Below are 25290 nucleotides of genomic sequence, written 5' to 3' on the forward strand. Positions count from 1 at the left end.
TCGTGACACCCCAGAAACAAATGCCGCTTTTTAATCTATTGTTGCAATTAATTTGTCCGCTTTTTAATCTATTGTTGACAAATTAATTTGCAGGTAGTGGTTCCACTAGTTAATTATCGAGAAATCAATTAGGATAGTCATCATTTAACAAACAAAGTCCACATCGGACCAAAAAACTTCAGGTATATAAACAGCTACAGCTAACCCTTGTCTTTAGATTCAGTATCAATTTGCTTCTCCTGAAGATGCTAACCTTGTTAGCGAAACGCGCGTCGAGTGCAAAAATATCAGTTTGGTATAAGGGTAATTGATCTCTAAAAAAGTTTTCAAAAATCGGTTTGCAAAACCACTCACTACCTCGCCTAACCCCACGAACACACGGCACTGATAAAGAAATATTGTGAAACGGACAAAAAATTAGTATTCAGCCAGTTCAGCTAGCCGAACTACATTTGATGGCACGTTCACTAACTATTTGGGCGACTAGGGGCCACAGACAAAAACTGTTTATGACTGTACTCTTATTTTTATTGCCGTTCCAATTGGGAATGGATAGACTATAGTCCTCTCATCAGAGAAGAACTGAAAAATTAATAAAAAAGTAGCGTAAGAAACAAATGGAAGAGTTTCAAATACATTCCAACTGAGCAGTGCCATACAACAATTTGTTGCTATTAACAATATTGGAGAAGTTAATTATCGTAAAGAACTCTTTTAAATACGTCCAAATTCAAAAAAATGTACACCATTGTTTAGAGAATTCCAAGATCTCCAACGATGTGCAACTCGCCCCCAGTATCCTATTAAAATTCAAATTTGTTTTTTTTAATCTGTTTTTTTCTAAATCTGTTTTTCCGTTTATCAGCTGTCGCTCCCATACGAACGACAACTCTCAGAAGTTGAGAAACTAGGGGGAGCTAAGAACTTACGAGGTCTTACCTTTTTACGTGTGATTCCTAACACGGGCTCCAAGGGTTGTTCACCCCTCTACTCCATGGTTGAAGTGACGATGCTGTAAATGGGGAGAAAAACTGTCCAACTTCCAATAAAAATCGCCCTGTCTGAGCGTTTTTTCGGATTTGCAAGATTAGTACCCAAAACCACCATGTCAAGTTTTCGATGACCCACCCTGTATATGCACATTGAATTATACAAAATCCAGCATCTTCAGAGTATGCTTAGTGATGGAGCTCCATACATGAGAACGATACTTCAGAAATGGTCTGATTTGAGCTTTATAAAGCATCAATAGTTGCTGAGGTGTGTAGTTTTCTGGTTCGAAACAGTGTTCCTAGCTTTTGAGAAGTAGCCAAGATATATTGGTATCTATTCTAACCCCAACAAACTTATTCAAGCAGATAGCGGAATTGTCTGTCCTCATAGCAAATCGACTGGTCTATATAATTATTTGAAAAATTTGTGTTGCACTTTCTGGAAATAGGCGTAACACGACCAATCTTCCAACACTTAAAAACATTGAATTATACGAAAGCAAATGCTCCTTTGAAATTTGACAGGATATTCACACCTCTACCCACAGTAACTTTCTGAAATTCATGAATACAAATATTACCGCGTAATGGTTGGCCTGGGCCATAACATCAGCAATCTGCGCCCATCTCAAACGGTCCTCCAGAGTCAACTGGTACGGCGGAGCCCCCACGACTGGAGTTTTCACTGTGTTGCTAGCCGTGGCCATATATCCGAAGACAGGACTGCCAACCGCCGCCTTGTGTTCTCTACTCCACCGACGACTGTGAAAATAATAATAATAATATCAAAATGGTGAGCAGGCTTTCACAGCCAGTGTCCAACCGTAATACTATGTTGAAAAATTTATTAAAACTACAACATACAGGGAGTTAATGAAGTATGTAATAAAAAAAAAGTTATTCGTAAATATCTTAAATATCCTTTACCTAATTTTGTTGTAATTCGGCAATGATATTTATAACATCAAGGAGCTAATTTAGAACGAACGTGATTCACTTTTTATTAAGTCCAGTGGCGTCTCGAGCAGGATTTGAACGACTATTTTTGACTTAAAAATATACGCCACTGACTTTTGTGCAATTATCATTATTCCTTTGGATTCAGCAATTAGGAATACAACTTTTTTGTCTCCCGAATTTTTTTCGCTTAGTTTTTAAGAAAAAAAACCGACCTAATTGCATATCCCTGGACCTCACAAGGAATAATATGGAGAATTAAATGTTTCTTTTGGAAATTATTATTTTTACAATTTTTCATTACTAACTATGTAACAATAACAACAAATTTTACATAACATTAACATCTAGACTAACGAATTGCACTAAATTAAGTGTTGGAAATGGCCTTCTTCGGCTTCAATACAACCGTCCAGCCGCCGCATCATTAAATTTTGCATTTTTCAAAGAAACATTCAATTCCCCATATTATTCCTTGTGAGGTCCAGGGATATGCAATTAGGTCGACTTGTTTTTTCTTAAAAACTAAGCAAGATACGAAAAAAATTCAGGAGACAAAAAAGTTGTATTTGTAATTTCTTGATCTAAAAGAATAATAAAAATTGCACAAAATTCAATGGCGTACATTTTTAAGTCAAAAATATTCGTTGAAATCCCGCTCGAGACGCCACTGGACTTAATAAATTGAATCACGTTCGGGCTGAATTAGCTCCTTGATGTTATAAATAACATTGCCAAATTACAACAAAATTAGGTAAAGAATATTCAAGACATTTATGAATAATTTTTTTTATTTTTATTTTAACACCCTGTATCTTGAGAACGAAGGAATATAAACATTTCGTCTTAAAATTGCCTAAAGAATCGTCTGTTAAAATTATGGTACATACTTAATTAACACCCTGTATATTATATTTTCGCGAAAAATAACAGTTCAGTGTCATGTCGTCGTTTGTGACGTCACGTTAGATTAGAGTACATGTAAACACTGGAATTTCTTTCATAAATTTGGTAATAACCGTTATTAAATATGAATTCGAAAGTGTATCGGTTGTGTGCAGTTCCTCAGTGTGTTTATGCATCAATCAAAACTCCGCACAAGTTATTTGTGTTCGTCCCATACAAAAAAACAACAAGAAATTTGTGACTTGAACCTGCAAGACGAGATTCAACGGGAATATTGCCCAGTATTCAGCTTTATTTTCGTGGAGATCACTTTGACGTAAGTATCCACCTTAATTCGTAGAATATAAACCAGTATTTTCTTGGTTGAGGATTAAATTCAGTAATAAACAACTTTTTTGAGGTTAGGTTTCATCTTTCGTATCTTTCGCCCTCATTATTTTACTTCCAGCGGGCACAGATTTCCTCCGCTTTTCAACTGTACGTTAGGATATGATTTCACGAACAATGGTTTCGCTTTTTCACTTCGAAACAATTGTTTTCTTCAGTCTTAAACTTCATCGACACTTTGAAGTATAGTTTCGATTTCAATCTACAAAAACTACTCAAAATAGTAGGAACTGAAGACAAATTTGAACATTTGAATTATTGACCTCATCTATCGTGCATTTTCAGCGTTATTGCCACAAAATCTCACCTCCACATCACCAGACAGACCAACGTCAATCCAATGATTATAATTGCAGCAATACTGGCTCCTATGGCTACCCCCAATACTTCTCCATCCAGCTCGCACTGCGTGCCATAATAATTTCCGGAACAGCTGCAAAAATATGGACATTGAAAATATTTCTAGTTAAAAATATGACTAACAATTACAACAAATACTTCACACTGAATTATCTCATACTGCGCAGAACTCATGAACTTTCCATTCCCGAATATATAGTGTGATCAAATTCAACAATTAATGCACCTTCTCACTAGTCATTGCTGCTTGTTCATACTTTTTTGGGCAAAACCAACACCGCAATCATGCCTCAGCCACCATATCAACCAGATTTGGCAACCTGCGACTTTTTCCTGTCTCCACGATTGAAGGGGCCCCTGAAAAGATGGCGTTTTGCGGCGAATAAGGAGATAAAAACCCCAGATTACGGCAATGCGATTACCTTTACTCCTGTCGTGCCCTTTAACCCACTCCAGGATAATGTTATTAGCTAGAGAGGCTTTGGCTAAATATTGATGACACTCTAGTACTAGCCCTGAGGTAAGACGTTTTCTGTTCAAGGCTAATAGGTCTTGGCTGCTGTCAGTGCAGGTTGTTACGTTTTTGCCAGAAATTCCTTTCCTGGTTACCAGCCAGTTCTGTTTGGACCACGCTGGTATTTCTTCCCATTCCCCACTCAATCCTAAGGCTTAGATTCTACCCCAATTCTACTACAATTCTACTTACACGCATACTTCTTGGCCGTTCTGGTACCTGCATTCCCCTCTGTTGTTGCAGTGTTGTGGAGAGCATTGTTCACAATGTCTTCCAGCTCGATGTTTATTGTCGGCCCAAGGGTCACGAAACCCAGTAGCACATTCACAGCGGAAGCTGCCGAAGACGTTGACACAAGTCGCCAAAGAGTGACAGTCGTGAAGATCCGGAGACGAACATTCGTCCAAGTCTGGAAAAAAATCGTTACTTGTTACTCCAAATCATTACACAACTGCTAAATCGAGAAGTAAATAAAAAACAACAGCTTGTTGAAGTCATTTATTAACTACACTGAGATTTATTGCCAGCAAACAGAAACAACCACCAAATTCACTTCAGTATTTCAGTATTTGATGGTAGCTGTGATGGGGAAAGACCGCCTCAATCCCATACACTTCTCCCTGTCGATGAAGAGAGCGTTGACTTTGTTGTGCAGGTCGCTTTCCAGATTTGCCCTCGTCTTCAACAGCTGTTGATGCTGAGCTTCGGCCTCTTGTAGCTTCCTATGGAGTGTTTCAATGTTATCCTGGAGGTCTCTGACCTCATTAACCAATCGATCTTGGGCACTATCTCTGCAGAGCTCCACTTCCTTGCGGTGAGTCCTTGAATCAAAAAAGAATTTAGAAAAAGGTTGGTCAAGGTTTCTCAACCATTTTTTTGTCACCAGTTCAATAAATCCAACACTGCCCTACTAACAATCTACCTGGCCTCCAAGCGAGTATGAGCGACCTTCATCGGGTCGCTCTTATCCAAAATTGCCTTCTTCAACAGCTCGATGTTCTTCTCCAGAGTGAACAGCTCTTGCTGAATCTTTTGCAGGTACATTTGTAGCTTGCTCTTCGCCTCCAGAGTTTCTGCACTTCTACGAGCTAAAGCATTGTTGGTGTTGCTCCACGCATCCCAGACTTCTTGGGAGCAGGTGTTCATGAGGTTTTCGATATCCGAACGCATCTGAGCAGACTTGCCCCTAAACAAAATTCAGAGAAACTCCTTCAGAAACCTTCGACAATATCTAGTCTATACAAAGCCACTTCGGACAGCTGAATAGAAAACGTATGTATCTGGAAACTAGTTGATACCTCTCACATATTAATCAGACCTCGTATGAGGTCCACGCCGCCCATGGCATACAAAGGAACTGCCGACGTTCAGTAACTATTTAATTTTTATGCCATTCGAACTGACTTCGCATATACTATACACGTAGGGGAATGCTTATTTTCAAATTGCAATAAGTACAGGGTGTGACTAAATAAGTGTACACTTATTCAGTTAAACCCTGTATAGAAGTGTGGTAATTCACCTTTCTGACTGTGATCTCTGTACGATTCTGTTGCTGTTCGTTGCCCACGTGACTGTCGTGCTTACAGTAGGATCAAATTTTTCGATGCCGCCATAGTAGTTGATGCCTTTGGAAGTGTTGTTGAGCTGATGACACATGTTGTCGATGCCGAGAGCAGAATCTTTGCTCTGAACGTCTGTCTCTAACTCGTTCTGAGCAGCCCTGTTGTTGCTCATTTGGTCTTGGACCTTTATAATAGTGTTGAAGGTTAACAAAACGGTATATATTCATAGAAATCGAGATAACCAGAATCACTAAGGGTTACATCATCAGTTCTTTAGTCCAACAGCAGTTTATACAAAAATTATGTTTGACTCTACTTTGAATCCATATCCAACAGTTACTTCTTCTTTATTTGAACTGTAATTGTGTGTCAAAATTGACTTCGACTTTGTTTTGACTTCATTTAATATTACTATGTATATCCTTGACTCTGACTTATTTTGACTTTGAATTGTTACTAATTCTACATTGTATTTCTCTCTATTAGATTTTGTATTGTATGGCCTACCGTCAACTACAAGTATCACTACTACTTTGACACTATAAAGTGTTTTTATAAAACTCTCTATGGGGAAAATCATACAATAAACTTTATTGATTAATTTTAATTAAGATTTTCATCAAGTATCGGCCAGTTCTATACAATTATTGAATAACTGAATTTTGACTCTGACTATAAATTTTTGACTTTGACTTCTGTTCAAACACTGTTTGACTTAAACGTATACTTCTGTCATCGACTTAGTTATACATATATTTTTCCTAGATATTGTTCTAACTCTTTTGTAAAAATCGTTCTGTGAAGTATATGTGATGTATTTTGAATAATACTTCAAAATCAATCTTAAAGAACTGAATTTTGCCTCTGACTTTGAATTTTTGACTTTGACTTCTCTTTCAACGGTGGTTAAACTTATACAATGGCCATTGACTTAAATATGTATAGATTTTCCAAACTGTTTCAATTATTTTGTAAAAATTGTTCTTTGAAGTATATTTGCAGATGTATTCAGAATGATACTTTAATATCAGTCTTAAAGAACTGAGTTTTGACTTTGACTTTTTGACTTTGACTACTCTTTCAACACTGGTGAAACTTATGCCTTTGCCATTGACTTGAATATGTATAGATTTTCTAAACTGTTTTAATTATTTTGTAAAAATGTTCTGTGAAGTATATTTGCAGATGTATTTTGAATAATACTTCAATATCAGTCTTGAAGAACTCAGTTTTGACTTTGACTTTGACCACTCTTTCAACACTGGTGAAGCTTATGCTTTTGCCATTGACTTAAATATGTATAGATTTTTCAAACTGTTTTAATTTTTTAGTAAAAATCGTTCTGTGAAGTATATTTGCAGATGTATTTTGAATAATACTTAAGTATCAGTCTTGAAGAACTGAGTTTTGACTTTGACTGTTTCACTTTGACTACTCTTTCAACACTGGTGAACCTTATGCTTTTGCCATTGACTTAAATATGTATAGATTTTTCAAACTGTTTTAATTATTTTGTAAAAATTGTTCTGTGAAGTATATTTGCAGATGTATTTTGAATAATACTTAAGTATCAGTCTTGAAGAACTGAGTTTTGACTTTAACTTTTTGACTTTGACTACTCTTTCAACACTGGTGAAACTTATGCTTTTGCTATTGACTTGAATATGTATAGATTTTTCAAAAACGGTTTTAATTATTTTGTAAAAATTGTTCTGTGAAGTATATTTGCAGATGTATTTTGAATAATACTTAAGTATCAGTCTTGAAGAACTGAGTTTTGACTTTAACTTTTTGACTTTGACTACTCTTTCAACACTGGTGAAACTTATGCTTTTGCTATTGACTTGAATATGTATAGATTTTTCAAAAACGGTTTTAATTATTTTGTAAAAATTGTTCTGTGAAATATATTTGAGTATTTCAAGTCATTTAGATTTCTGTCATCGACTTATATATGTACATTTTTTAGAAATCGTGTTGATTCTTCTATAAAATCGTTCTGTGAAGGACATTTAGAGATTTTCCAGTAATTTTGATTCATACTTTGACATCAGTCTCAAATAACTGAATTTCAACTCTGAATTTGAATTTTTGACTTTGACTGCTGTTCTAAGACTGTTTGATTGAAACGTGTGCTACCATTTTCTAAGGATTATAGAAAACTGGGCTTGATACCTTGTTGTAGAGACACTTGAGGCGCTTCTGGTTGTTTCGAAAAATCTCAATTTCTCTAAGAAGTGACTGCTCAGCAATATCGTGCACTAGATCTACCCCTTGTCGTTTTTCTCGATGATAAAGGCATTCTTGGGCAATATGGAGGGGTCCTTCAATGTCGTTCACTGCTTTCTTGATTGCTCTTCTGGCATCTTGAAGGGAAGCTGAAGAAAATCAATGAAAAGTATGGAAAAGGTTTCCCAATCATTACGAATCATACCATTATTTTATCTCAAGTTGGGAATGTTGGAAAAACTCAAAATAATTCATGGAAAAGTGGGAAATTGAAATATGAGTTTGGGAACAATTTAAATAAACTGAGTAGTGGAAATAACAATTGAATGGTACACTCCCACTTGAAATATGTGGGTTGCAGAATTCTGCATCTTCTTTTGCACATTGATCAACAAAAACCTTTCAACAAACCTGCTTCAATCAACAACCTCTCCAACTCCGTCCTAACCTCATTCCTCCAAAACGTAGTATCCGTTATCCTCTCCCCGAGCCTCCTCCCGGACTCTCTCTGTCCCTGAGTCGTCGTTTCGTCCGTTTCCCTCATCACTCTCACGAAATCCCCCCTCAGCCTTTCCGAATAGTTCCTCCCCGTATCGGCCTCGTTGTAGAAGCGCAGGTTGTTCTGCATCCACTCCAGAGGGGTGTACCTGGTGTAGAGAGCTGCTCTAGCTGCATGGGCAGGATTTCTCTCGAAGCCGGTTACCAAGTTGGGGAACTTCAGCGGTTGTGTGGCCATGCCGTACGGGGTGTAACAGGGATCTAAGTAGGGTAGGTATGGGTTAGTGGGGTGGTCAAAAATGTTCGGTTCCTTCTAAAACGAGCGCGATTCACCAATCGAGTTGGCCTCTTCAGGATATGATGAAAACACGTCTCATGTTTTCTTCATCTCCTGAAAAGCTTGTTTAGATTTCTATAAACAATGTTCATTGAATGTATCACTGCTGAATCAGCGTTTGAATTCGGCTATAACTTAAACTGAAGTTTATAATAATCGCCATTTTCGTGTGAATCAGTTAAGATTTCAGTCCTTTTTGACTTTCACTGGTGCAAACCAGCAAGCACAATCTAAACCCCGCTACAAACCAACTATGCTAAGAAATATTTACCAATCACTGCATTTGTAGCATGCTGACTAGGGAGTGGTGTCACCTCTATGTTTTCGTACCCCATCGTAGGCCTCCAGGGGTGGGGCTTTGGCGTCTGATAGTACTGCCCCAATCTGACGGGCATGGGGGGGCCTGCAACCTGTTCCATGCAAGGGGTGGCAGCTACCGTGCTCCATGGTTGCAGTTGGGAATAAAAAACGGTTTCACTCACCTCTGGCATTTCAAAAATTTGATTAAATGAACATCAGTGTCATTCTGACGGATAATTGTCATACCTGACGTTGACTTGGTGACAGATATGCAGGGGGTTTTTCATTTTTGTTTCATATTTCCCGAACACTTAACAAAAGATGAATATTTTTGTTGAAGTTGAATGAATGATGTGTGAGAATTGATGGTTGATTGAACTTACCTTGTGATTTTCCGGTGCTTCATCTGCCAATTCAATTTTGGAAAATGAATACTGGAATATACTCGACTATAATTCTTTGCACTAACTATGAAAAACATTCCCGTGACAATTCCAAAAAAGAAAGATATCTCCTCCCTAATGAGGTTGAACAGGAATACCGCAAAACTGTTCTCATTGCTCTGGATTGGCCAGAGTACAAACAGGGTGTGTCACTTTTCAGAAGGGGTGTATTTCAGGACGATTCCCTCAGTTCCCTTCTCTTCTGCATCTCACTATTGCCATTATCCGTTGCGCTCAGAAATACTCGAGGGTAGCACCCTTGGAAATCGGAGGCACAAGGTCACCCATTTGTTTTATATGGATGATCTTAAACTCTGCCTCTGGAGAGAAGGATCTCCATCAGTCCTTGAGGGTGGTGGAAGAGTACACGCATGCTATTGGTATGAAATTCAGGATAAACAAATGTGCAATGGTCCATCTCAAAAGAGGACGATACGGGGACTACGGAGGGGGTGTACAGTTCGTAGATGGAAGCATCCTACACCATTTGGATGCCGGGGAGACGTATACTCACCTCGGGGTGGAACAACGCCACTCACAAGAGGTAACAACAGTGAAGAACTCTCTACGCGGCAAGTATCAGCACAAACTTCGACGGATCTGGTCATTGGAACTGTCGGGGAAAAACAAAGTTGCTGCAACAAATATGCTTGCCGTTCCAATCTCACTCTACTCGTTTGGAGTAGTGAAGTGGGTTTGGGAGGAGCTGTATCAACTCGACGTAAAGACCTGAAAAGTGATGCATCTCTATAGGAGTTTGCATCCCAAATCGTCCGTTTCACAGTCGCACTTTCCCCGACAACAGGAAGTGTCTACGGGACATAATGGTACTGGATATAGCCTGTAAAGTCGTCCATGGAGCATTTCTCTTTAGAGCAGCTGCCCGAGCAGCTGATGAACTCGGTTTAGTTTTCGACACTGAACGAGGTGACCACAACTCTGTCACCGAGTTGGAACACGTTCAGCAAAAAGCTCATATAAAAGCCGCAGAGATCACCTCACTTCTGTGGAAACACAAGGATAAGCCAATGCATGGGGTCTTCTTCAATAACATTGGAGACCTTGGCTTATCAAAGCGCCTGACTTCCGCTTTCCTCAGGTCGAGTTGGCTGAAGTCGGAAACTGAGGGGTTCATCATGGCTTGCCAGGATGGTGTCTTCAACACCTTAGTCAGGTGCAGTGCCTACCGCGAGGCTATAGTTACACCAGGATATAAACAGAACTTAAATATAATTTGAGTTCTGTTTATATCCTAAAAAAATATTCTAAAAAAACGTGTTCCATTGCTAATCAAACAAATGTTTCTGGCATGTTTTTTGAAAGTGTGAATTGAAGATATTTCGGAAACATCCAGAAGATTGCCGTGAAGAGATATCTGGTAGGTAAATGATCTTTTATAAATTTCTTTATTGTGTGCAGGAATATGGGTCATATTTTTTCTCCGAAGTTTGAAGTTTTGCACGTCTGCCCTATATATAACTTTTCTATATAAATATTCAGGATTTTTTAATTGTAGTATTTTATAGTAAAAAGTGAGAGCGTATAATTTGCGTCTGTTATACATACTCAACCATCCTGCGTCATTGAGCTTATAGAAAATCTGGATAAAAATATGGAGGTCGCAGCTAAAATCCTCAAACCCCAAAATGTTTTTCAAAATAACAAACGAGTTGTTGTGTTGACTTGTAACTAAGTGGCCCAAAGTTCATCAGAATATTTGTGGAATAGAAAAACAAATATCTCGTGTACTTACTTTGCTCATGGCATTAATGCCAATGATACAAGTATATCAAAGAAAGGAAATAAAAAAAATCACCTCAAAGGCGCTGCTTCTTTCCCTCCTCATAAAAGAGAACATATACCTCATCGCTCACAAGTGATTTTGGCGAAATTGGAAACACGTGTGAATCGTTGTATTCATGCCACGTGCCACTATATGGGTGTCTGCAATATGCTGTGTAATGCCCGTTGTAGTAGTCCCACTGTGATTTGAAAGTGCATATAGATTATAACGACAAGGAGACACATTGCCAATTCACTCTGCTCGAATCTAATTGCTGTGAAAAAACGATGAAGGATGTAGGACAGACTGGGTATAGTTGAAACAAAGAACGGTCGAAATATAGCAAAATCTCGTGAACGGTTACGAGGGGTGCAAGGGGGAAATGAAGCGGCTACAGATCCGAATTCACTGCCGCACCGCTTCCCCCTGTATTCGTTGGGTGTAGGCCGCCATATTGTTTTTTAAAACACAAAAGTAAGTATTTTTCTTCTGACATTACCGCATATATTATCTATTATGTTTGAGTGAATGTATTGAGTTTGTGGTTGTGATTATCATGACGCTTGTGGAATAAGGAATACTGTCTATTTTTAATGTGTTATTATTACTGCCGTAACTATTAACTATATTGTACCAAAAGTGGGGTTAGGGACGGTTGAAACATTTTTGTGAGTGCGGTTTTAACAGAAAATTGTTTGTGGATTCCGAGAATTCGGGTAAGGAAGATTTCTAGAGGGGAAATTGACTTGTCAAGCATATGAAGAGGTAGAAGCTGGAGATTCACTACGATATAAACCACTGTTCTCTGTTAAGATATACATTCGAAAACGAGATGCGTCCAGCAAAGACGATGAATGTATGGGGTATAAAGCACACACTTATGTTTTTAATGAAGATCAAAATATTTGATTTGATATATTTTAGTGATTTTCATCCACTAATCGAATCCCCTCTGCTGTACTCACCTTGCAAGTTGGAGACCGATCCAGGAGGACTGTCGACCCACAAAGCACTTTCTCCGACATTGTTACTCCTCCGTTGTATAACTCCCAGCAGGTGGCGCTGAATATCGCCTCTGACTGTCGGTCTCGACGTATCGGCGTTCTCGTCCATCTGCAGGGTGAGGTTGACGAAAACTCCCGCTTGGCCTTGAGATCTGTCGCCTCTGTATATCCCGTTCACTTTGGCGGCAAGGAATTCATCGCTGAAGGGGGTCATGGACATGGCGGATTCCAACTGAAAATAGGGGGACATATTAAAAATGTTAGCTGACCTGATAACCAGTCCCAAGTGACTTGAAGATTGAAGTTGCTGAGTCAACTTTTTGAAAGTGCAGCTCCCGTTTTTGAAAGTTGATGAAAAAGTACCACAAGGGTCGGTGTTGGGGCCCCTACATTTCAGTCTATACCTTCTTTGTTACTCACAGTACTATTATGCTTATGGTTCACAATTATATTTGTAGTTGAAACTTAAGTATCTTCACTTTTCTTTATTTCTAGTAAGATCTAAGAATTATCAATCCAGCATCAACAATTATGTTCTTTTTATTCATTCAATCTTTCAATGACTTACCGCCCTCTCAGCTTCGTAGGACAGCTGCAGATAGCTGTCGCTGTTTTGATCTCCAAGTTCGTTTGCCCAAACCACCTTTCTATCGTATAGTTTATCAACCCTCAATGACAGAAGGATCGACACAATTTTTCTACAAGGGTCCCTGTGCTTTCTTCTAGCGGTGCCAGGTCTGCAGTGACAGGCGCTGACTCCTAATTCTGTTTTGCAAATCTCATGTTGAGAGGAGTCACATGTTGTATCATCTCCAACTATGCAGGTGTCGATTCTGGAAGGGAAGTAGTTCGAGAATATAAGGTTGAATCGTGTTAACATTGATGATATATTAATATTCGGAGACCATGTAATTTAGTAGGAGAAAATGAACTCTTGGTGATCGTTTAATTCAATTATTTTCATTGGATCTGCCGAAAAATCCTTGTGGAATCTTATTCTTACCTTACTGGAGGTTGGCTAGGCCTAGGTCTGCCGTACAAAGGTCTTCGAACGGTGGGCTTTATTGATGCATGCTTCTTGATTTTCTCGTTTTCAACAACAGAATAAGCTGTACCGGAAACCTAAAAAAAATAGTAATTATGGAAATAACCTTAAATCATTTTTCAAGGACAAATTACAAGCATTTTTTTTTTGATTGATTCAGCCGTTACTTGACGAAGATCCATAGTAATTTCAAAAACTACACCTCAACGATTTGATCTCCACAAACTTATTCCAAGTTTTTGAGAGGCAGCCTTTGAAATTCCGACGATATTATTGTGTCAAGACATATTGGTGTCCATGCAGTCGTTCATGAATAATCGAATTCATAGTTACCTGGTTTTTCGCAGTAGTAGGCTCAATCATAGCCCCTAGAGATGTGGAAGGTGTAGCATCCCCAAAGAGATTCAAATACGTTCGTTTTCCATCGATTGAAACGAATCCTTCGTCCCCTATTGAACTGGTGATGACATCAGGTTTGGTATCCATGTGAACTTGTTCGATATCAACTGGAAATTAAGATACGCTGAAGCAATTCATAGATAGTCCCACAGTGCTCCAGTATATATCACAAAAATCAACAAATTCTATCAGAGTACTTCAAAATATATGAATACAGACCTGGTATAACGTACGGTTTACCCTGACCAGCAGAAGATCCCGGACCCTGAATGGCTGAAACCGTTATGTCGAAAATGTCTCCGATTTGTCCTATAACAGGTCTGGTGACTATGGGTTGCCGATGAATTCCTCCAGGTTTGTATTCTGTATCGTCCAGTACTATGCCAGGTCTAGGTCGGTATTGGTAGTAGGGGAAGCTTGAGGTGGTCGACGCGTCATGTGACGAAGAAGTGGCTGAAATAATTCATAGTAGGCAAGGCTCGGCATATCATTTTTCATCTGCTTCACATAAAGCAACGATTACATCAAGAATGTATACATATAGAGAATCAAAGGAAGAGGAGTGAGTGGTTTGGTCTTAGAAGTGATTATATACACATTTTGAGTACATTGAAACCTCTTCTTGATTTGGAAACATTATTTTGTCAAACTATTCATTAAAAAACACTGAATAGTGATATTTTAACTGAACAGTTTTACAACTGTACCTGTAGAGCTGCTTTGAGATGACACACCACCAAGAGTGGAAATACGACCACTTTCCGACGTAGAACTCATCTCTGGCAGTTTCTCAGTTTCAGTACTAGCAAGACTAGTGCTTTCCCCCAGTAGATCCTCTTTCATAGTTTGAACAACTTCTTGAATAGAAGACTCCAGCAAGGGAATCCCAGAACTGCTGTCTGTGCTAGTAGTATTCACGAAGGAAGTATTGAGTATGTTCGAGCTGAATCCACTGGAAAACGTTCCAGTTGCAGACTGAGCTGAGTTTTCTTCAACAGGGGAAGAGGTGGTGGTTGAAGAGGTAGATTCTGCTTCATGAGTGGAAGTAACAGGCAGTTCCGTTTCTTCAGAAAGCGATGGATTGGATTCCTTTGTTATAGCGGGATCTTCTGTTTTCGCTTCAGTGTTGAAAGTCGGTGTCACTATAGTTGTTTTGCTAGTGTACTTGTCTAGTTTAGATACCTGCGAAAAGTCAGAAAACTGGTTTGAATTTCAATTTTACACTAACAGAGTGTTCACATGAAAAAACTAAAAATAGAAGAAGTTGTGAATCACAATGACCGAAAAGAACATCAAGTAAAAACAGAGTCTGTCAGAATCAAAATTAAAAACAGAGAAAATCTGTGGTATAAATTATGATGTATGTAGAGACAGAGATGAATAGGAAATCCATATAACTCCAGATGAAGATGTCAGAAGAAAAATGAAAACCAAAAACCGCAAAAGTATTGGAAGAAAGAGCAGAAATCGGAGAATATAAAAGTCTACAGAATGGAGTCCGAAAGGGAAATAGAAGTAAACCAAGGAAAGTATGGATACATGAGGTCTATATGTCTCTGCTACAGAAAAACGAACTTCAGAAAGAAATTGGTACCTAGGCCAAACACTCTTGACCATCAATCTCGTCTAAAAATGTACAGAATTTCTGTAATATGCTATTTGGAAGAATGAAGAGGATTGTGATGAAACTGATCACTTCTCCAGATCCTCATCCAAAAATAAGTTCGAAATACAAATACTTCAACACTCACCTTTTCCTTATTTTTCTCAAAATCCGATATCTCTTTATCTATCTCCGAAGTATCTGCAACAGCATCCGTAGTCGTATCCACGACTTCTGTAGAATTCCTCTCCCCCACCTGGTCTCCCAAACTGCCCTCCTCCATGCCGGCTCCCTCTTCCCCGGTAGCAGAAAGATGCGTCCCCATATCCAGGGTCAAGATATCATCCATAGGTTTCTCGGAGGTCAAACTAATCATATCAGAAGAGTAAGAAGGCATCGTTTTATACGGGGGAGGCCTTCTATTGGGAGGCCTCCTGCGTTTCCAAGGAGGGAGAGTTGGAGGTCTGTAGAACCCGGGCCTTTTGTTGCTGTGGTCGGAAATGGGGATGCTGGTTCCTGGACCAGTGAATGGTCGAATTGGTGACATGTTGGGCACCGGCACATCGAATGGGTAGGGTGTTGGCATCCTTGTGGGAGTTAGAGGTGGAGGCATTTGTCCTTGAAAAGAATGAAGATATTAAAGAACTTGATTCGATGGATTCGAAGGATTATTACCTAGTGGTGGAGGTGGTAGAGGAGCTGGAACGTCAAAGTCTGGTGGTAGAGCAGGCAAGTCTGTTATCCTTGGTGGTCCTCTATTATTTATTCTCGTTGATAATGGTCGTAGAGGCCTTCCTAGTCCAGGACCTGTGTTTGCCTGCACATTCACATTACCTAAAACGAGTGTGAAACATGAAATGGGATTTATAGGAGTCGCAACATGTCAAAAATGCCTTTGAAGAGAATAGCTGTCATAGTATATGAATTGAATTATGAATGTTGCTGTTGCTTCTAACAACAGCACAGAACAAGCTTCATTTGATACGAAATAACAGGACTCGTTTCCTTCAGTTGAGGATCAATGACAATCATTTTATTTCCTTGAAATACAGGTTATAATGAAGATGGTGCTAAAATTTGATTCTCGCCTTTGCGAGAGCCTAAAGCATCAGTAATTTTAAATGAATCGTATTCTCCTAGTGACCTGTCCAACTTCCTTTAAAGGACAGGATGAACGATGACCGTCCCTACTCTACAGATACAGATATTGTTTAAGATTAGTGGTGAAATTTGATATCTGCTTCAGAAGAATACTTCAAAATGATAAATTGGCCAGAAAAGTGGATGATTCTACCATACTAATAATAATAATGACTTTATTCACAATGTATACAGATTAGAGTACAATTAAAACAAAATATGTGAACAAAGTTGTTTGGCGATAAGAGCAGAGCTCTTGTTTCGCAAGAAGTTATAAAGAATATGTAAGTACATAAATATTTGTATAAAAGTAAGTAGGGACTTCATGGAGTAGAAACTACAAAACATTTCTTCAAATTTTGTGAATTTGGTGTTACAATTAAGCAAATTATATTTCGGCTTGAGGTAAAATAGGCCGATTAAATACTAGACAAACAAAAAGTAAGAAAAATATATAAAACCTTAGACAAATATTACACGTTCTATAAGAATAAAATATTAATGTACAAATAGATGAAATCTTAGGCAATATGGATAAGATTATGCTACTTACAATAAAATATGATACACTTTTGGGATAAATTTGACTAACACTAACGTATTTGACTCTAAAAGATTTTTTTCAAATTGTCTATCTTTTTCGAGAATGTGTTTTCTTATTTGTTTTTTGAATATTGGTTTGGAATGAGAATTTTTTATTCTGTAAGGTACGGTGTAGAAGCCCGAGTATTTGATTTCTCTCAGGGAATCTATCTAAAAGGAAGAAAATTAGTTTTTTCCAGATTCACTGCCAGGAGCCTTTGGTCAAACCATTTTTTGAGCAAGTGGAAATCTGTTTCAACTTTCTTTTTCAAATCAAGCCAAGTGTCTACCTCATAGAATATCGCAGTATCGTCTGCGTATCCAATTATTTTCCCAACGCTGTCCAAATTGAATAATTAATTTAGATATGAATTGGAAAGCAGAGGACCCAGTACCGTACCTTGTGGGACTCCACATTCTATTTGTTTTTGATTGCTAATTGTATCGGCAATTCGCACAACTTGCATTATATTTCGAAGATAGCTTTCAAAAAGCGTTTGGCAGTTCCCTCTGAAACCATTATTTTCTAAAGTTTGTAGGAGTAGTTGATGATCGACAGTATCGAAAGCCTTCGTTAGGTCTATAAATAGACATAAAAAAGGTTTTCCTTTCTCCAAGGATTTATGTATCAATTCTGTCAGTTCAAGAATCGCGTGTTCGGTTGGAGTTTTTTCTTTGAAGCCAAATTGTCTATCCGAAATCAATCGTATTTGCTTATAAATGAGTTTATTATCTTCTTCAGCAATTTTTCGAAAATTTTTGACAGATGGGTGATAAGCGAGATTGGTCTATAGTTTGGGATTTCAGTTTTATCTCCTTTTTTATGGATAGGAGTCACTACTGCAGTTTTGAATGACTCGGGCCACACACCAAGTAATATACATTTATTAATAATAAAAACTAAAGGATCATTTTAGCAGTTCTGCTTTAATTTCGTCTTTTCCTACCGCCTTTTTGTTTTCAAACATTTGTTTCTATCGTTCTTCTGAAGACGACAAATTTTTCAAATTAATGTCTGATAAGTGATTTTCAGAATGAGAACATCAATCAATATTACTTTTTTAATCTTCTTCCATGTTTGATGACAACTTCCTCGGTACAGAAGGTCACCATTGGACTTCCCCATGGGTCAGTTTCAGGACCGACTTTGTTCATTTTATACGTGAATGATTTGAACAAATTACCAATTCAGTCCTGTTTTACTATGTACGCTGATGACACTTCAATCAGTATTTTCGATAAATCCGATAAGTTACTGGTCCATAAGTGTTCTACTGTTATTTAGAATGTCGCTGACTGACTCAGAGCAAATCACTTGTCAGGAACACTGTAAAAACAATATCATTTCTGATAAATTCAATCAATATCGTCTCTCAGTTTCATTTCTCTTTCCTTCATTATAATTTCTTACCACGTAGTAACGGCTACATCCATCAATTTATTAAAAAATTATAGTTCTGTTTGTATTCATATAAAAAATTATAGTTATTTTGCTAATTTTTTCATAGATTCAACATACGCCAAAAAAATGACTTCCAAATTCCACTCAGTAATACACAATTACATTGGATTTCACGTAGAGCTACGGCTCCACGACTGTTTAATTTACTACCGAAATAGATAAAAGGTTCTGAAACCATTTTCAGTTTCAAAAACATTTAAAAAAAATCATGGTGGCCAAATGTTTCTATTCCATAGATTAATTTTTCCGGAACTGATTTTTCCTATGCCGGTTCTCTTGCCCAGTTTAATTGTTTGTTCGTTGAGTCATAGTGTTCAACTATTTTTATTTTGCTTTCAGTTTGCCTCTTTAGACGAACCCTATTCAATTGTCAGATGTCAAATGGAAAATAAATCATTATTATTATTATTATTGTTATTCGAATGATGTGGTGTGGAATCAACACTTACCATTCAACAGCTTCACCAAACCCGTTATGATGTCCTGGATATCAGGGTTCGCCTGTCGTCCTCTGTCGAGTGGGGGAAATTGGGAAGCAAAATTCGTCGTCGTCATTGTCGCACTGGGGGTGATTTCTTGGGACTCCTGCAAAGGCAGTGATCTGGCCTGATGCGGAGCCCCATGACCTTCCCCCGAATGATCATCGGAAGTTTGGTGGGCGTCATTGGAAATGTACTGGTCCTGAGAATCGGATTATACGGGGTGAGGAACGATATAGAAATCCATAGAAGTCAAACAAAAATACGAGTAAAACAAGAAACAAAGAACAAACAAGGAGTTTAAAGTTCTTCGAACAAATGCTTCAACAAATGAATAGTTTGATGAATTTACTCACTGTTTTCGAAGGTTGGATGAAATGCCCCAATCTCCCAGACAACTCCACGTCATTACTGTCCAAGGCCTCCTCAATGTTTTTGAATATAAGAAGATCATCTGTTGCAGCTGTCTTTGATAAAATAGGATCAGCTGATCTTTGCACTCTATTCGCTACAACTGAGGAGGAAGTTTCAATGGATTCATCAAAGCGTGCCGTTGTTTCCTGTAAGGATGGCTGGAGGATTTCATTGGGACCAGACGTTTTGTCTCCTGACTCGACATCATCATCGAAAGGGATTTCTGCTGAATTTGGTGATATGAACGAGTTGGAGTAGGGGTCGTCTAGTGCTGTAAAAAAATAATCAATTATGTGACAGCTTTTACACACCGGTATTATCTTCCAATATTGAATTCCAAAAACGTATTTACGCAACCAAAGCCTCGTACGATGCTGTGGGGGGTAATATTGACCAAGATACCCTCCTAGGGAAGAACCACGACCAACGACCAACTTCTGCGGAGGAACTGAAAGGGAACAATAAAGTCGCGAAGGTCAAAAAGTTTCCTGAACATCATAAACATGAACATTATACACTGGCCCTTAGGTACTTCCCTAGAAGATGAAAGCATGTTGTCGTCTTGATGATCCTGAAACAGGCTCAGGATCCACTGTTTCCGCAGAACCATCGCCCGATCAGTCTGCTGCGCCAGCAGCTGAGCTGGCTGAGCCGTCCTGTAAGTCGAGGACCGAAATGTTCTGCTTGACGAGCCATTCGGTTTCCGGTTTCAGGGCCATTCCACCGAGTTACAGGTTCTGAGACTGGTTGAAAACACCATCAAAGAGCTCTTGGACATTTCAAAGGCCTTCTACCGTGTCTAGCACGAAGGCCTTCTTCATAAACTACTCGAGTTCGGGTCAGGGTAGAGGACTCCCTGTCTCTTAATCAACAATCAACTTCAAAAACAAGGTTTCAATTTGCAATACGACCTTCGAAACTGTCATGGTGTATGCTTCAGGCGTTTGGAGACAAATTGCATCGACTAATATCTCCATCCTGGAGAAACTGCAGAGTAAAATGATACGGATGATTATTACTGGAGTTCAATCCCAACACCAATGAGTTTAATATTTCTCTTGAAGGTGATCACTTCGTGATTGAAACACGTTTCGGGTGTGGTGATGGGATTGAAATAAAGTAATATTCATTACTACACCAAAGGTTCCAAATAGTACAGCACAAGCTACGGATGATAGTGAATGCTGTGTGGTTCATGCGGAATAAAGACATCCATAGAAATTTGCAGCTGCCTTTTGATGAGCAGTCCAATCAGTCAAGGAATCGTCAGTATCTCGATAACACGAAAACTCTGTAGACTGTTCTGCTGTAGACCACTCCACTGGATTCAGCCCTATGTCGAATAATGTAGTTCCTTTCATCATCTGTGTTGGACATCAGTTTAGGTATTTTTGAATTTGAATCGGGTGGAACGCCGTTTTTGACCACTGAATATTCTTTAGGGTAATGGCCATCTACTTCTTATGCATAAATCTTGGAAGCACCATCACAATCGCTCATGATATTCAATGAAGAATGCATTGTTTGGGTAATCACGCGAACCCCCACTTGTAGATGATTAGAACATACTGTTTCCTCACGATGGAATTTGATAGACATCGTTAACTGGCAATGGCATCCTTCAGAATCATGACTGGTAGTAACCACATATTTTGGAAACAAATTATATGGAAATTCCTGAGCAATTTCAACTCGATATCGGTTATTTGCGCTTTTCATACCCAAAATGGCCTGGATGAAGATGAAAAAGTGGAATGCTCCAATTTAGATTCACCTTCCCAGTAACTATTATGAGCAGTTTACTATTTAAATGATTTATTATTGTTATTCTTTATTTAAATTCCGCTGATCCTACCACCCAAGTGGGCTGGACCACTTTCCACTACCGACTGGGCCTGCCTATCGAAGAAATACTCACCTGAGGCGCATGTGTAATCCAAAGCACCATACTGCCAAAGGGGGGTTATAGCGTCGTTCGCTGTAATTTGCTTGTTCCCTCATATCTGGTTTTTTGTTTTTGAAAGCATTCAGTTATAATTTGTTGGAGCTATTTTTTCAATTGGGTTCCAACAACTCAAAATCTGTGATACAAAAACATCACTAAAATATTTTGTCAATACTAAATGAATAAAAACAATGAGAAAAATAGAAATGTGAGACCTTTTGAAAATTACTCTGGTACCGTTATTTTTTCGCAATTAAAATTTGTTCTTCATGAAATTTCCTACTTGTAATCCCGTTTGCGTCGTGAAAGATTCAAAGTATCAGAATGATCGTAGATATAGTTCAGACGATGTTTCACTATTTTTCATGAAGTTATTATGATCATTCATATTTGGTGCAATATGCCACTGATTGAGGAAAATCAGTAAGGAAGTTAAAGAACAGATTAGTGGATATACTATCATTTCTACTAGAGTCTACTATTTCATTAAATAAGTATCGGAAATTGTGAACTCTCACAAGAAGAACAGGAATAACTATTGAACTGAAAGTAAATTGAGAAAATATCCCAGGTAATTTAATTATTCAAAGGTTCTGATTCAAATGTGCCAAAAAAATCAGACTCACTACATTTTTTTTCTAACACTAGCGTAAACATGAAAAAAATCTATGAAGGAAAGTGTTTTGAGCTATTTCGTTATTCACGACATACTATGCTCTTCACAATTTTGTTTGCAAATTTAAAAAATCAGCCAAAGGCAATATTAACTCTACTAAAATATGAGAGAACTGACCAACACTTGCAAATGTTGAAATCGTAATTTGATTCAAAGAACTGATTCTATGCTCTTTTATTCTTTTGGAAAGAGTTCTTCCGGTTTGTCCGATACAAAATTTCAGACAAGAACCACAGGTCAACTTGTATACTGTCGATATATCCGAGACTGGGGTTTTATCTTCATTGATTTCAATGAATTCACTCAAATTATTGTTTCTTGTGTCTTTTAAGATATTATGCGATTTTGTAAACTTTCAAGATGAAGTGGAAATGAAGTGTAAGACATTTCACAGGGATCTCTTCTCGGCTCATGATTGTCCTGCTTCATTTACTTGATCTGGATGATCCATTCGAAGGAAATGAACAATTTCTGCAAATAACACAATGATAATCTGTTCACCATAATAAAATAATCAAGTGGAAGATCCAGGAAACGGATATAGCTACTTTCCAATCTCATTTATACTATACCGCCCGTAGAGGAGAATGGAATTTTAGGTTTCCATTTAGATGATAAATGGAATTTGTAAATCACTTTCTTCAATTTGCTGAAGGATCAACTAAATTTTTCTAGACTACAGCAAGAAAATATTGAAATAATTTGTCTCATGTACCAAAAGCTCAGACATAGCACTGCATTAGTAGCATCTTTATAATATTCAAAAACTGATCAAAACACAGTAGCGAAAGACAAACTAAAAAACTACTGTTGCAAATGAGAATACTATGAAGGAATTTCCTTCGACAAACTGAATTTTGACGATTTATAGAATGAAGAGGTCTTGGAGATATGTTTCTGTAACTGTTCTGCAAGTCATACCTTATTCAGAACAACTTTGCGTTCAACAAAACTGGTATTCTGTAATAAAAAGAAAGTAGATCATGTTTTCGTAGGTAATTTGCAATAACATTATTGTCATTGACAATAGTTATTCATTTATAACCTCTCTGCACATTGTTCAGGCATTTTTATAATATATTTAGTTCTTCAAATGAACAGGATACATCGTTTTATTTTCAGGTGAAACTGAAAGTTGGTCGATACAAATTTCTTCACATTGACGTATAAGACTTATGAATCATCTTCCTGAGAAAGAAACTTCCATCGGGTTATGCTAATACACTTTCACTTCTCTTTCTGTCGTCACAAACGAAATACACGACATCACTTTACTCATAACTCATAACAAACCGAACAACAATGTATCGATTTCAACAAAAAAAAAAAAAGATCAACAAGTGTATGTCATTGAAACTTATAATATTTATACATATAATCATTTATTAAGTCTTGAAAACAAATAGACAGGTGCTTTATAGGAGTATTTATGTGCGTTTCTCGGAAATTGTTAGTTGGATTGTGTCATGTTATTTTACACACTTTCCTTCAGAAAACAGTGCTAGTGTCATACAAATTTGTCCAATATTGTTCAAGATATGAACAAATACATAGGCGTGATGGTCTAGCTTATTGATACGAACTACAGAGGTAGGAAAAAATAAAAATATCTCAAAACCTTCGTCAAAACATCTCGAAACCTTGGTCAAAACATCTTGACATTTTTTCTGACTCATTTCACTTCAGGGAACTGTGCTAGTGTCATAAAAATTAGTTCAATTATTTTCAAGGCGTGATGGTCTAGTTTATTGATACGAACTACAGAGGTAGAAAACAAAAAATATCTCAAAACCTTCGTCAAAACATCTCGACCTTGGTCAAAACATCTCGATATTTTTTCTGACTTATTTCACTTCAGGGAACTGTGCTAGTGTCATAAAAATTTGTTCAATAATTTTCAAGGCGTGATGGTCTAGCTTATTGATATGAACTACAGAGGTGGAAAACAAAAAATATCTCAAAACCTTCGTCAAAACATCTCGAAATCTTGGTCACAACATCTCGAAACCTTGGTAAAATATCTCGACATCTTGCCCAAACATCTTGACATCTTTTCTGTGTCACTTCTCTTCGGGGAACAGTGCTAGTGTCATAAAATTCAGTTCAGTAATTTTCAAGACATGAACGCGTGATGGTCTAGCTCTTATCGATACGAAGTACATAGATAGGAAAACAAAGAACATCTCAAAACCTTGATCAAAACATCTGTAAACTTTGGATGAAACATCTCGAAACTTTGGTTGAAAAATCCCAAAACCTTGGTCAAAACATCTCGAAATCTTGGTCAAAATATCTCGAAACATTGTTCAAAATATCTAAAAACCTTGGTCAAATTCTATGTTATGTAGGAAAACAATAAAAATGACAAAAATCGAATTGAGCTCACCTACAAATGATATTTTAATCCATACCTACACGGAATTGAAATTAGGTATGACACAAATTAGGGGCTAAAAATTTTTTTCAAGTACTGTGACAGTTTTTAGAAAAACTATTTATCTAAAGGCATTTATGCCTCCGCTGGTACTGACTTCAAATAATTATAGGTCCCTAATTTGTTTTTCACATATTTCTGAGCTTTTTGTTGGTTTAATTCTTTCAAACCACTTCTTTCGAAATTGTATTGGCTTCAAAGAAATCGTCTCTACAAAAAATATTTCATAAAAACCAAAACGTAAGTACTCCAATTCCTGAATTGGAATGTCGAACGACAATTACATCAATATAGTCATTGGTCACTTAATCTTGGATATTATGTATTCGGTTTCGATGAGGATTTTTGTACCGTTATAAATCGTGGTTAAGGAGTGCCATTAAAAGTTCATCATAGCCTAAATTCATGATGATCTGTTTTGATAGTACATACAAATGTCACATTATAATCTTATATTCATTTGAGTTTGATTACTGTATCGTCGAGAGATATATACATACAGTGTCATCCCCAAAGTATGCACCGTATGAGGAACTTATTTATTAAGGGTTTTTCGACAAAAAGTTATTCTTGATAAAAGTTTGTGCATCCCCTAAAACTAAACATGCACTAACAAAATACAGTAAAACACACGTAATATACGAGGAGCTTTCAAATATTTGATTTTGAGACAAAAGTAAGTAGTCTTATTTTGAAAAATCTTGGGCAGTGTTATGTAAAAAAGTTGTTTAGCATTGGAAAATACATCTAGATTTGAAGTCATGGCCATCTAAGTGAAGTTTTATTTTTTTACACATTTTTTTTTAATGGGTACTACGAAAAAAATTGCTAAAACG

At 37.5% G+C, this 25290-nt stretch overlaps 2 protein-coding genes across 2 annotated transcripts in view; both read right to left on the reverse strand.

The window, feature by feature from the left end:
- The window catches only part of pwn (calcium-binding EGF-like domain-containing protein pawn), a 53133-nt gene that overhangs the window by 4337 nt on the left and 23506 nt on the right, over positions 1-25290 (reverse strand). Inside the window, exons 2-14 of the mRNA XM_023159050.2 lie at positions 19342-19670; positions 18956-19187; positions 15998-16156; positions 15471-15940; positions 14427-14901; positions 13939-14172; positions 13654-13826; positions 13279-13397; positions 12844-13108; positions 12237-12507; positions 4309-4525; positions 3550-3675; positions 1574-1754 (exon numbers count right to left, since the gene is read on the reverse strand). Coding sequence (XP_023014818.2) covers positions 1574-1754; positions 3550-3675; positions 4309-4525; positions 12237-12507; positions 12844-13108; positions 13279-13397; positions 13654-13826; positions 13939-14172; positions 14427-14901; positions 15471-15940; positions 15998-16156; positions 18956-19187; positions 19342-19670 — 3251 coding nt within the window. The remainder of the gene's footprint in view (positions 1-1573; positions 1755-3549; positions 3676-4308; positions 4526-12236; positions 12508-12843; positions 13109-13278; positions 13398-13653; positions 13827-13938; positions 14173-14426; positions 14902-15470; positions 15941-15997; positions 16157-18955; positions 19188-19341; positions 19671-25290) is intronic.
- On the reverse strand, positions 4600-9291 carry LOC111504488 (tektin-3). The gene is made up of 6 exons (XM_023159051.2): positions 9017-9291; positions 8322-8669; positions 7857-8059; positions 5639-5865; positions 5039-5302; positions 4600-4937 (listed from the first exon to the last, which is right to left on the reverse strand). Exons 1-6 carry the CDS (start codon positions 9234-9236, stop codon positions 4679-4681), a joined length of 1521 nt encoding a protein of 506 aa, XP_023014819.1. The 5' UTR covers positions 9237-9291; the 3' UTR covers positions 4600-4678.

The sequence above is a fragment of the Leptinotarsa decemlineata genome, unplaced genomic scaffold, assembly GCF_025532065.1.
Source record: "Leptinotarsa decemlineata unplaced genomic scaffold, Ldec_3_MD MMD2_tig00026282_RagTag_RagTag, whole genome shotgun sequence".
NCBI lineage: Eukaryota > Metazoa > Arthropoda > Insecta > Coleoptera > Chrysomelidae > Leptinotarsa > Leptinotarsa decemlineata.